The sequence below is a fragment of the Cetorhinus maximus genome, chromosome 9 (assembly GCF_964194155.1).
Source record: "Cetorhinus maximus chromosome 9, sCetMax3.hap1.1, whole genome shotgun sequence".
Classification (NCBI taxonomy): domain Eukaryota; kingdom Metazoa; phylum Chordata; class Chondrichthyes; order Lamniformes; family Cetorhinidae; genus Cetorhinus; species Cetorhinus maximus.
In genome coordinates, this window is record NC_135887.1 from 62686269 (window position 1) to 62698881 (window position 12613).

The 12613-nt window shown below is 51.0% G+C and overlaps 1 protein-coding gene across 1 annotated transcript in view; it reads left to right on the forward strand.

Annotated features, from left to right (window-relative positions):
- The first annotated feature begins 1112 nt into the window (after window positions 1-1112).
- Window positions 1113-12613, forward strand: part of agbl2 (AGBL carboxypeptidase 2) — a 95951-nt gene continuing 84450 nt past the window's right edge. Inside the window, exons 1-2 of the mRNA XM_078549588.1 lie at window positions 1113-1230; window positions 1833-2018. Coding sequence (XP_078405714.1) covers window positions 1113-1230; window positions 1833-2018 — 304 coding nt within the window. The remainder of the gene's footprint in view (window positions 1231-1832; window positions 2019-12613) is intronic.

Below are 12613 nucleotides of genomic sequence, written 5' to 3' on the forward strand. Positions count from 1 at the left end.
TTCAGCCGCTCACTAAGGGATGGTGAGGAATGTGTATTTGAGGCCCTTCGGATGTAAGTGACCATTGTCAATGTTGTGGTTTCAGATGCTGTAAGATCCCCAAGAGACCTCAATACGATATCACCTGCAAAACTACTGCTATTCCCCAGGTCAGCATAGATCCCAGCATCGTACCATGGAGATAGGAGCCGAACTATTCTGTTAGATGTACAGGTTAGAGTGAACTGACTGCTGAGTGTTTTCACATAGACTAAGTGAAGACCTAGACAAGTTCAAAAGAAGAAATTTAAAGGGAAGGAGTTGATTAAAGGGGAAGTATCAAAATGGGGGAGGTGAAAAATTCTAAGAGGCTCAGAAGACATTTGAACCCCTGCGCAGCCTTTCCAGAGGCTGAGAGGGGAGGGAAATTCAAGTCAACATTAAGGCAGAGCAAACCCAAGGCCCAATTTCCAAGCAGGCAGACGTGCGTGAGCCACCTGTTTAACAGGGGCTGGCCTGCAGCTAGATCAGCTCGAGGTCATCAATAAGGAAAATGGCTGCACCACATCTCCATCCAGAGGTCAGCACCACAGTATTCATATGGAGCCAGGTGTCAGGCCAATACTGACCGATCCTGTCACTGGCGGTGCCAATACTGACCGATCCTGTCACTGGCGGTGCCAATACTGACCGATCCTGTCACTGGCAGTGCCAGTACTGACTGACCCTCTCGCTGACGGTGCCAGTACTGACCGATCCTGTCACTGGCGGTGCCAGTATTGACTGACCCTCTCGCTGACGGTGCCAGTACTGACCGATCCTGTCACTGGCGGTGCCAGTACTGACCGATCCTGTCACTGGCAGTGCCAGTACTGACCGATCCTGTCACTGGTGGTGCCAGTACTGACCGAACAAACACAAAAGAGACATATAGAGACACAGACCCCCACCCAGATACAGAACACCAACATCCCCCTGATCTCAGCCCTCCCAAACAACAGCTTCACGGGCAGGTATGACCTGGTCTTATCAGTCAGGAACTGAAGGACAGGCCCCAATGTTGGAGGTTGCAGACTGAAAGAGGTTCACTGTTTGTGTTGGGCCCAGATCGCACTGGTTCCAATTCCGAACTGATGAAGGTCCAAAACTGGCAGCAGGAGGGAGGCCTGGAGTCAAACCAGAACCGAGCCAATTCTCAACACAACAGCAGCAGCTCAACTGAGGGAGAGGAAGAGGCCCAGACATTTAACTGTGAGTGAGGGTGGGACTATCAGTGAGGGGGAAGGGGTGTCGGTGAGGGAGGTGTGGGTGTCAGTGAGGGAGGTGTGGGTGTCGGCGAGAGGGGAGGGGTGTCGGTGGGAGGGAGGGGTGTCGGCGAGGGGGGATGGGTGTTGGCGTTTGGGAGGGATTTCAGTGAGGTGGGGTGTCGGCGAGGGGTGTCGGCGGGAGGGAAGGGTGTCGGCGAGGGGGGAGGGTGTTTCGGCAAGGGGGAGGGCTGTTGGCAAGGGGGGCGTGGGTGTCGGCGAGGGGGGAGGTGGTGTTGTTGAGGGGGGATATAAATGAGGGTGGAGTGAGCTTGTCAGTGTTGGGAAGGTCTCGGTGTGTGTGGCAGTGCGGAGACTGTGTACAGGGAAATCATCAGAGCCAGAGCAGGGTTATGTTTGTGACTGATATCACGTGTTTCAGTGTATGTACAGATGAGGGCTCCACTAGTCTGTATACACACACCGTCAGTATGTGAACACTTCCTTTAATGTTTGACATTGTTAGCTCTGTCTGAATGTATCAGCATTGGAAATATTAAAATCCTCTTGATTGTGCCAGTTAAAGGACTTTTACTTTGAACTGTTCAGATTCCTTCATCAATGAGCACCAGTTATTGAGGACCAGACAGGTGGTGTTTGCACATCACGCTGGCAAGCACATTCCTCGTCTCCGTGAACCCCGCAGTCTCTACGCTATCGCAACCTGTGGCCCACAGCAAACTCCACGATGGCCAATAGAGTGCGAAGTCATCAAGGAACAAATCCGCCATATTGGTAAGGCCAGGAGAGTTTGATCGTATTGTGTTTGGGAGCTGAATTGTGAAGCCCGAGCTGGCTTGATGTTGTTTCTCTGTCTTCAGCGGATAGATTTGGTCCGGGACGTTTCTGCCAGTTTATTCCAGTCCCAGAGTTCTCCAGTTCTCAGATAATGGGTTTGCAGAGAGGATTTCACACATGACACTTCTGTTCACTCCTAACATATGATCCCACAATTCCCCAGTCAACCCAGTCTAGTGTGGCCTGTCAAACCTGGGTGTTAGTGTAATGTATAGATTTAAGAATGCTATTTGGGCATGTGTGAAGACTATTATAGAGTGTTGGCTACAGTTCAGTAGGGCTGAATAACTCTTCATAGTCATACGTAGGTTAACTGTAAGCTGTTGTTGTCTTTTAGAATGATTTACAAATATACAGTAAAGGGTACAAGCTAGGAGATGCCTCCATGCTTCCTGGGACACATGGCTCTGTCCAAAACTGGACTGACCCTGGGTGCCGGTCATGTGATCTCGTACATTACTGTGCGGGTGATACTGTACTCATCCTCACAATTTATGAGACAGAGGCTTATGCTACAAAGATGATGTGAGTGCAGAGTGGGCAGTGTGTGGATAATGTGTAGATATGATTGGGTGTGTGTGGATAATGTGTAGATGTGATTGGGTGTGTGTGGACATTGTAATTGGGTGTCAGGGCAGCATGTGGATGTGATTGGCTGTGCAGGCAGAGTGTAGATGTGATTGGGTGTATGGACAATGTATAGATGTGATTGGTTGTGTACAGGCAGTGTGTGGGTGTGATTGGGTGTGTGTGGGCAGTGTGTAGATGTGATTGTGTGTGTGCGGACAGTGTGTCGATGTGATTGTGTGATTGGATGTGTGCGGGCAGTGAGTAGATGTGATTGGGTGTGTGCCGGCAGTGTGTACATGTGATTGGGTGGGTGTGGGCAGTGTGCAGATGTGATTGGGTATGTGTAGGCAGTGTGCAGATGTGATTGGTTGTGTCCAGGCAGTGTGTAGATGTGATGGGTGTGTGTGGGCAGTGTGCAGATGTTATTGGGTGTGTTTGGGCAGTGTACAGATGTGATTGGGTGTGTGTGGGCAGTGAGTAGATGCGATTTGGTGTGCGCGGGCAGTGTGTAGATGTGATTGGGTGTGTGGGCAGTGTGTAGATGTGATTGGGTGTGCGGGCAGTGCATAGATGTGATTGGGTGAGCGGGCATTGTGCAGATATGTTTCGGTGCACGTGGGCAGTGTGTAGATGTGATTGGGTGTGTGGGCAGTGTGTAGATGTGATTGGGTGTGTGTGGGCAGTGTGTAGATGTGATTGGGTATGTGTGCGCAATGTGTATATGTGATTGGGTCTGTGGGCAGTGTGTAGATGTGATTGAGTGTGTGGTAAGTGTGTAGATATGATTGGGTGTGTGGGCAGTGTGTAGATGCGGTTGGATTTGTGGGCAGTTTGGAGATGTTATTGGGTGTGTGTGGGCAGTGTGCAGCTGTGATTGGGTGTGCGGGCAGTGTGTAGACGTGATCCGTGTGTGGGCAGTGTGTAGATATGATTGGGTGTGTGAGCAGTGTGTAGCTGTGATTGGGTGTGTGTGAACAGTGTGATTGGGTGTCTGGGCAACATGTAGATGTGATTGGGTGTGTGGGCGGTGTGTAGATGTGAATGGGTGTGTGGGCAGTTTGTAGATGCGATTGGGTGTCTGGGCAGTTTGAAGATGTGATTGGGTGTGTGGGCAGTGTGGAGGAATGATTGGGTGTCTCAGCAGTGTGTTGGTGTAATTGGGTGTGTGTGGCAGTGTGTATATGTGATTTGATGTGCGGGCAGTGTGTAGATGTGATTAGGTGTGTGGGCAGTATGTACATGTGACTGGGTCTGTGTGGGCAGTGTGTCAATGTGATTGGGTGTGTGGGCAGTGTGTAGATATGATTGGGTGTGTGAGCAGTGTTTATTTGTGATTGGGTGTGCGGGCAGTGTGTAGATGTGATTGGGTGTGTGCGGGCAGTGTGTAGATGTGATTGGGTGTGTGCGGGCAGTGTGTAGATGTGATTGGGTGTGCGGGCAGTGTGTAGATGTGATTGGGTGTGTGCGGGCAGTGCATAGATGTGATTGGGTGAGCGGGCATTGTCCAGATGTGTTTTGGTGTATGTGGGCAGTGTGTAGATGTGATTGGGTGTGTGTGGGCAGTGTGTAGCTGTGATTGGGTGTGTGGGCTGTTTGTAGAAGCAATTGGGTTTGTGGGCAGTGTGTAGATGTGATTGGGTGTGTGTGGGCAGTGTGCAGATCTGATTGGGTGTGCAGGCAGTATATAGATGTGATTGGGTGTGTGGGCAGTGTGTAGATATGAATGGGTATGTGAGCAGTGTGTAGATGTGATTGGGTGTGTGGGCAGTGTGTACATGTGAATTGATATGTGCGCAGTGTGTAGATGTGATTGGGTGTGTGTGGGCAGTGTGTAGATGTGAGTGGGTGTGTGGGCAGCGTGCAGATATGATTGGGTGTGTGTCAGCAGTGTGTAGATGTGATTGGGTGCTTGTGGGCAGTGTGTAGATGTGATTGGGTGTGTGGGCAGTGTGTCGATGTGATTGGGTGTGCGGGCAGTGCATAGATGTGATTGGGTGTGTGTGGGCAGTGTGTAGTTGTGTTAGGCTATGTTGGCTCAAAGTGTATATGTGATTGGGTCTGTGGGCAGTGTGTCGATGTGATTGGTTGTGTGTGGGCAGTGTGCAGATGTGGTTGGGTATGTGTGGGCAGTGGGTAGATGTGATTGGGTATGTGTGGGAAGTGTGCAGATGTTATTGGGTGTGTGTGGGCAGTGTGCAGATGTGATTGGGTGTTTGTGCGCAGTGAGTAGATGTGATTTGGTGTGTGTGGGCAGTGTGTAGATGTGGTTGATTGTGTGGGAAGTGTGAAGATGCAGTTGGGTGTGTGGGCATTGTGTAGATGTGATTGGGTATGTGTGGGCAGTGTGTAGATGTGATTGGGTGTGTGTGGGCAGTGTGCAGATGTTTTTGGGTGTGTGTGGGCAGTGTGTAGATGTCATTGGGTGTGTGCAGGCAGTGTGTAAATGTGATTGGGTGTGTGCAGGCAGTGTGTAGATGTGATTGGGTGTGTGCGGGCAGTGAGTAGATGTGATTGGGTGTGCGTGGGCAGTGTGTAGATGTGGTTGGGTGTTTGTGGGCAATGTGCAGATGTGATTGGGTGTGTGCCGGCAGTATGTAGTTGTGATTAGGTGTGTGTGGGCAGTGTGCAGATGTGACTGGGTGTGTGTGGGCAGTGTGCAGATGTGATTGGGTGTGTGTGGGCAGTGTGCAGATGTGATTAGGTGTGCGGGCAGTATGTAGATGTGATTCGGTGTGTGGGCAATTTGTAGATATGATTGGGTGTGTGGCAGCCTGTAGATATGATTGGGTGTGTGTCGGCAGTGTGTAGAAGTCATTGGATATGTGTGGGCAGTGTGTAGATGTGATTGGGTGTGTGCCGGCAGTGTGTAGTTGTGATTGGGTGTGTGCGGGCAGTGAGTAGATGTGAGTGGGTGTGTGCCGGCAGTGTGTAGATGTGATTGGGTGTGTGTGGGCAGTGTGCAGATGTGATTGTGTGTGTGTGGGTAGTGTGTAGATGTGATTGGGTGTGTGTGGGCAGTGTGTAGATGTGATTGGGTGTGTGTGGGCAGTGTGTAGATGTGATTGGGTGTGTGGCGGCAGTGTGTAGTTGTGATTGGGCGTGTGGGCAGTGTGCAGATATGATTGGCTGCTTGTGGGCAGTGTGAAGATGTGATTGGGTGTGTGTGGGGAATATGTAGATATGATTGGGTGTGCAGGCAGTGTGTAGATGTGATTGGGTGTGTAGGGGCAATGTGTAGATGTGATTGGGGGTGTGGGCAGTGTTTAGCTGTGATTGGGTTTGTGTGGGCAGTGTGTAGAAGTGATTGGGTGTGTGGGCAGTGTGTAGATGTCATTCGGTGTGTTTGGGCAGTGTGTAGATGTCATTCGGTGGGTGGGCAGTGTGTAGATGTGATTGGGTGTGTGTGGGCTCTGGGTAGATGTGATTGTGTGTGTAGGGGCAATGTGTAGATGTGATTGGGTGTGTGGGCAGTGTGTAGATGTGATTGGGTGTGTGTCGGCGGTGTGTAGATGTGATTCTGTGTGTAGGGGCAATGTGTAGATGTGACTGGGTGTGTAGGCAGTGTGTAGATGTGTTTGGGTGTGTGGGCAGCGTGTAGATGTGATTGGGTGTGTGTGGGCAGTGTTTAGATGTGATTATGTGTGTGGGCAGTGTGTAGATATGATTGGGTGTGTGTGGGCAGTGTGTAGATGTGATTAGGTGTGTGTGGGCAGTGTGTAGATGTCATTCGGTGTGTGGGCAGTGTGTAGATTTGATTGGGTGTGTGTGGGCTGTGTGTAGATGTGATTGTGTGTGTAGGGGCAATGTGTAGATGTGATTGGGTGTGTGGGCAGTGTGTAGTTGTGACTGGGTGTGTCGGCTGTGTGTAGATGTGATTGGGTGTGTGTCGGCAGTGTGTAGATGTGATTGTGTGTGTAGGGGCAATGTGTAGATGTCATTCGGTGTGTGTGGGCAGTGTGTAGATGTGATTGTGTGTGTGGGCAGTGTGGAGATGTGATTGGGTGTGTGGGCAGTGTGTCGATGTGCTTGGGTGTGTGTGGGCCGTGTGTAGATGTGATTGGGTGTGTAGGTAGTGTGTAGATGTGATTGGGTGTGTGGGCAGTGTGTAGATGTGATTGGGTATGTGGGCAGTGTGTAGGTTTGATTGGGTGTGTGGGCAGTGTGTCGATGTGATTGGGTGTGTGGGAGGTGTGCAGATGTGATTGGGTGTGTGGGCAGTGTGTCGATGTGATTGGGTGTGTGGGAGGTGTGTAGATGTGACTGGGTGTGTGGGCAGTGTGTTGATGTGATTGGGTGTGTGTGGGCTGTGTGTAGATGTGATTGGGTGTGTGTGGGCAGTGTGTAGATGTGATTGGGTGTGTGGGCAGTATGTAGATGTGATTGGGTGTGTGGGCAGTGTGTAGATGTGATTAGGTGTGTGGGCAGTGTGTAGATGTGATTGGGTGTGTGGGCAGTGTGTAGATGTGATTGGGTGTGTGGGCAGTGTGTAGATATGATTGGGTGTGTGTGGGCAGTGTGTAGATATGCTTGGGTGTGTGGGCAGTGTGTAGATGTGATTGGGTGTGTGTCGGCAGTGTGTAGATGTGATTCTGTGTGTTGGGGCAACGTGTAGATGTGACTGGGTGTGTGGGCAGTGTGTAGATGTGTTTGGGTGTGTGGGCAGCGTGTAGATGTGATTGGGTGCGTGTGGGCAGTGTGTAGATGTGATTAGGTGTGTGTTGGCAGTGTGTAGATGTCATTCGGTGTGTGGGCAGTGTGTAGATTTGATTGGGTGTGTGTGGGCCGTGTGTAGATGTGATTGGGTGTGTGGGCAGTGTGCAGATGTGATTGTGTGTGTGTGGGCAGTGTCTAGATGTGATTGGGTGTGTGTGGGCAGTGTGTAGATGTGGTTGGGTGTTTGTGGGCAATGTGCAGATGTGATTGGGTGTGTGCCGGCAGTATGTAGTTGTGATTAGGTGTGTGTGGGCAGTGTGCAGATGTGACTGGGTGTGTGTGGGCAGTGTGCAGATGTGATTGGGTGTGTGTGGGCAGTGTGCAGATGTGATTAGGTGTGTGGGCAATTTGTAGATATGATTGGGTGTGTGGCAGCCTGCAGATATGATTGGGTGTGTGTCGGCAGTGTGTAGAAGTCATTGGGTGTGTGTGGGCCGTGTGTAGATGTGATTGGGTGTGTGGGCAGTGTGTATATGTGATTGGGTGTGTGGGCAGTGTGTAGATGTGATTGGGTGTGTGGGCTGTGTGTAGATGTGATTGGGTTCGTGGGCAGTGTGTCGATGTGATTGGGTGTGTGGGAGGTGTGTAGATGTGATTGGGTGTGTGGGCAGTGCGTCGATGTGATTGGGTGTGTGTGGGCCGTCTGTAGATGTGATTGGGTGTGTGTGGGCCGTGTGTAGATGTGATTGGGTGTGCGGGTATTGTGTCGATGTGATTGGGTGTGTGCGGGCAGTGAGTAGATGTGATTGGGTGTGTGGGCAGTGTGCATATGTGATTGTGTGTGTGCGGGCAGTGTGTAGATGTGATTGGGTGTGTGTGGGCAGTGTGCAGATGTGATTGTGTGTGTGTGTGTGGGCAGTGTGTAGATGTGGTTGGGTGTGTGTGGGCAGTGTGCAGATGTGATTGGGTTTGTGCCGGCAGTGTGTAGCTGTGATTGGGAGTGTGTGAGCAGTGTGCAGATGTGATTGGGTGTGTGTGGGTAGTGTGCAGATGTGATTGGGTGTGTGTGGGCAGTGAGTAGATGTGATTTGGTGTGTGCGGGCAATGTGTAGATGTGATTGAATGTGTGGAATGTGTGTAGATGTGATTGGGTGTGTGGTCAGTGTGTAGATGCAATTGGGTGTGTGGGCAGTGTGTAGATGTGATTGGGTTTGTGTGGGCAGTGTGTAGATGTGATTGGGTTTGTGTGGGCAGTGTGCAGATGTGATTGGGTGTGCAGGCCATATGTAGATGTGAGTCGGTGTGTGGGCAGTGTGTAGATATGATTGGGTGTTTGGGCAGCGTGTAGATATGATTGGGTGTGTGTCGGCAGTGTTTAGATGTCATTGTGTGTGTGTGGGCAGTGTGCAGGTGTGATTGTGTGTGTGGACAGTGTGTCGATGTGATTGGGTGTGTGGGCAGTGCATAGATGTGATTGGGCAGTGTGTAGATGTGATTGAGTATGTGTGCGCAATGTGTATATGTGATTGGGTCTGTGGGCAGTGTGTCGATGTGATTGGTTGTGTGTGGGCAGTGTGTAGATGTGGTTGGGTGTGTGTGGGCAGAGTGCACATGTGATTGGGCGTGTGTGTGGGCAGTGTGCAGATGTGATTGTGTGTGTGGGCAGTTAGTAGATGTGATTTGGTGTGTGTGGGCAGTGTGGAGATGTGATTGAGTGTGTGGGAAGTGTGTAGATGCAATTGGGTGTGTGGGCAGTGTGTAGCTGTGATTGGGTGTGTGTGGGCAGTGTGTAGATATGATTGGATGTGTGTGGGCAGTGTGTAGATATGATTGGGTGTGCGTGGGCAGTGTGTAGATGTGATTGGGTGTGTGTGTGGGCAGTGTGCAGATGTGATTGGGTGTGCGGGAAGTGTGTAGATGTGATTCGGTGTGTGAGCAGTGTGTACATATGATTTGGTATGTGAGCAGTGTGTAGATGTGATTGGGTGGGCGGGCAGTGTGTACACGTGAATCGATATATGCGCAGTGTGTATATGTGATTGGGTGTGTGGGCAGTGTGTAGATGTGATTGGGTGTGTGTGGGCAGTTTGTAGATATGATTGGGTGCGTGGGCAGCGTGTAGATATGATTGGGTGTGTGTCGGCAGTGTGTAGATGTGATTGGGTGTGTGGGCAGTGTGTAGATGTGATTGGGTGTGTGTGGGCAGTTTGTAGATATGATTGGGTGTGTGGGAAGCGTGTAGATATGATTGGGTGTGTGTCGGCAGTGTGTAGATGTGATTGGGTGTGTGTCGGCAGTGTGTACATGTGATTGGGTGTGTGTGGGCAGTGTGTAGATGTGATTGGGTGTGTGGGCAGTGTGTAGATGTGATTGGGTTTGCGGGCAGTGCATAGATGTGATTGGGTGAGTGGCCATTGTGCAGATGTGTTTCGGTGTATGTGGGCAGTGTGTAGATGTGATTGGATGTGTGTGTTCAATGTGTCGATGTGATTGGGTGTGTGGGCGGTGTGTAGATGCGATTGGGTGTCTGGGCAGTGTGAAGATGTGATTGGGTGTGTGGGCAGTGTGTAGAGATGATTGGGTGCGTGAGCAGTGTGCCGGTGTAACTGGGTGTGTGTGGCAGTGTGTACATGTGATTTGATGTGTGGGCAGTGCGTAGATGTGATTAAGTGTGTGGGCAGTATGTACATGTGATTGGGTCTGTGTGAGCAGTGTGTTAATGTGATTGGGTGTGTGGGCTGTGTGTAGATGTGATTGGGTGTGTGCAGGCAGTGTGTAGATGTGATTGGGTGTGTGCGGGCAGTGAGTAGATGTAATTGGGTGTGTGCCGGCAGTGTGTAGATGTGATTGGGTGTGTGTGGGCAGTGTGCAGATGTGATTGTGTGTGTGTGGGCAGTGTCTAGATGTGATTGGGTGTGTGTGGGCAGTGTGTAGATGTGGTTGGGTGTTTGTGGGCAATGTGCAGATGTGATTGGGTGTGTGCCGGCAGTATGTAGTTGTGATTAGGTGTGTGTGGGCAATGTGCAGATGTGACTGGGTGTGTGTGGGCAGTGTGCAGATGTGATTAGGTGTGTGGGCAATTTGTAGATATGATTGGGTGTGTGGCAGCCTGCAGATATGATTGGGTGTGTGTCGGCAGTGTGTAGAAGTCATTGGGTGTGTGTGGGCAGTGTGTAGATGTGATTGGGTGTGTGCCGGCAGTGTGTAGTTGTGATTGGGTGTGTGCGGGCAGTGAGTAGATGTGAGTGGGTGTGTGCCGGCAGTGTGTAGATGTGATTGGGCGTGTGTGGGCAGTGTGCAGGTGTGATTGTGTGTGTGTGGGTAGTGTGTAGATGTGATTGGGTGTGTGTGGGCAGTGTGTAGATGTGATTGGGTGTGTGTGGGCAGAGTGTAGATGTGATTGGGTGTGTGGCGGCAGTGTGTAGTTGTGATTGGGCGTGTGGGCAGTGTGCAGATATGATTGGTTGCTTGTGGGCAGTGTGAAGATGTGATTGGGTGTGTGTGGGGAATATGTAGATATGATTGGGTGTGTGTCGGCAGTGTGGAGATGTGATTGTGTGTGTAGGGGCAATGTGTAGATGTCATTCGTTGTGTGTGAGCAGTGTGGAGATGTGATTGGGTATGTGGGCAGTGTGTCGATGTGCTTGGGTGTGTGTGGGCCGTGTGTAGATGTGATTGGGTGTGTAGGCAGTGTGTAGATGTGATTGGGTGTGTGGGCAGTGTGTAGATGTGATTGGGTGTGTGGGCAGTGTGTAGGTTTGATTGGGTGTGTGGGCAGTGTGTCGACGTGATTGGGTGTGTGGGAGGTGTGTAGATGTGATTGGGTGTGTGGGCAGTGTGTAGAGGTGTTTGGGTGTGTGGGCAGTGTTTAGATGTGATTGGGTTTGTGTGGGCAGTGTGTAGATGTGATTGGGTGTGTGGGCAGTGTGTAGATGTCATTCGGTGTGTTTGGGCAGTGTGTAGATGTCATTCGGTGGGTGGGCAGTGTGTAGATGTGATTGGGTGTGTGTGGGCTGTGGGTAGATGTGATTGTGTGTGTAGGGGCAATGGGTAGATGTGATTGGGTGTGTGGGCAGTGTGTAGATGTGATTGGGTGTGTGTCGGCAGTGTGTAGATGTGATTCTGTGTGTAGGGGCAATGTGTAGATGTGACTGGGTGTGTGGGCAGTGTGTAGATGTGTTTGGGTGTGTGGGCAGCGTGTAGATGTGATTGGGTGTGTGTGGGCAGTGTTTAGATGTGATTGGGTGTGTGAGCAGTGTGTAGATGTGATTATGTGTGTGGGCAGTGTGTAGATATGATTGGGTGTGTGTGGGCAGTGTGTAGATGTGATTAGGTGTGTGTGGGCAGTGTGTAGATGTCATTCGGTGTGTGGGCAGTGTGTAGATTTGATTGGGTGTGTGTGGGCCGTGTGTAGATGTGATTGGGTGTGTAGGCAGTGTGTAGATGTGATTGGGTGTGTGGGCAGTGTGTAGATGTGATTGGGTATGTGGGCAGTGTGTAGGTTTGATTGGGTGTGTGGGCAGTGTGTCGATGTGATTGGGTGTGTGGGCAGTGTGTAGATGTGATTCGGTGTGTGGGCAGTGTGTCGATGTGATTGGGTGCGTGTGGGCAGTGTGTGGATGTGATTAGGTGTGTGTTGGCAGTGTGTAGATGTCATTCGGTGTGTGGGCAGTGTGTAGATTTGATTGGGTGTGTGTGGGCCGTGTGTAGATGTGATTGGGTGTGTGGGCAGTGTGCAGATGTGATTGTGTGTGTGTGGGCAGTGTCTAGATGTGATTGGGTGTGTGTGGGCAGTGTGTAGATGTGGTTGGGTGTTTGTGGGCAATGTGCAGATGTGATTGGGTGTGTGCCGGCAGTATGTAGTTGTGATTAGGTGTGTGTGGGCAGTGTGCAGATGTGACTGGGTGTGTGGGCAGTGTGTCGATGTGATTGGGTGTGTGGGAGGTGTGTAGATGTGACTGGGTGTGTGGGCAGTGTGTCGATGTGATTGGGTGTGTGTGGGCTGTGTGTAGATGTGATTGGGTGTGTGGGCAGGGTGTAGATGTGATTGGGTGTGTTGGCAGTGTGTAGATGTGTTTGGGTGTGTGGGCAGCGTGTAGATGTGATTGGGTGTGTGTGGGCAGTGTTTAGATGTGATTGGGTTTGTGCCGGCAGTGTGTAGCTGTGATTGGGAGTGTGTGAGCAGTGTGCAGATGTGATTGGGTGTGTGTGGGTAGTGTGCAGATGTGATTGGGTGTGTGTGGGCAGTGTGCAGATGTGATTGTGTGTGTGTGTGTGGGCAGTGTGTAGATGTGGTTGGGTGTGTGTGG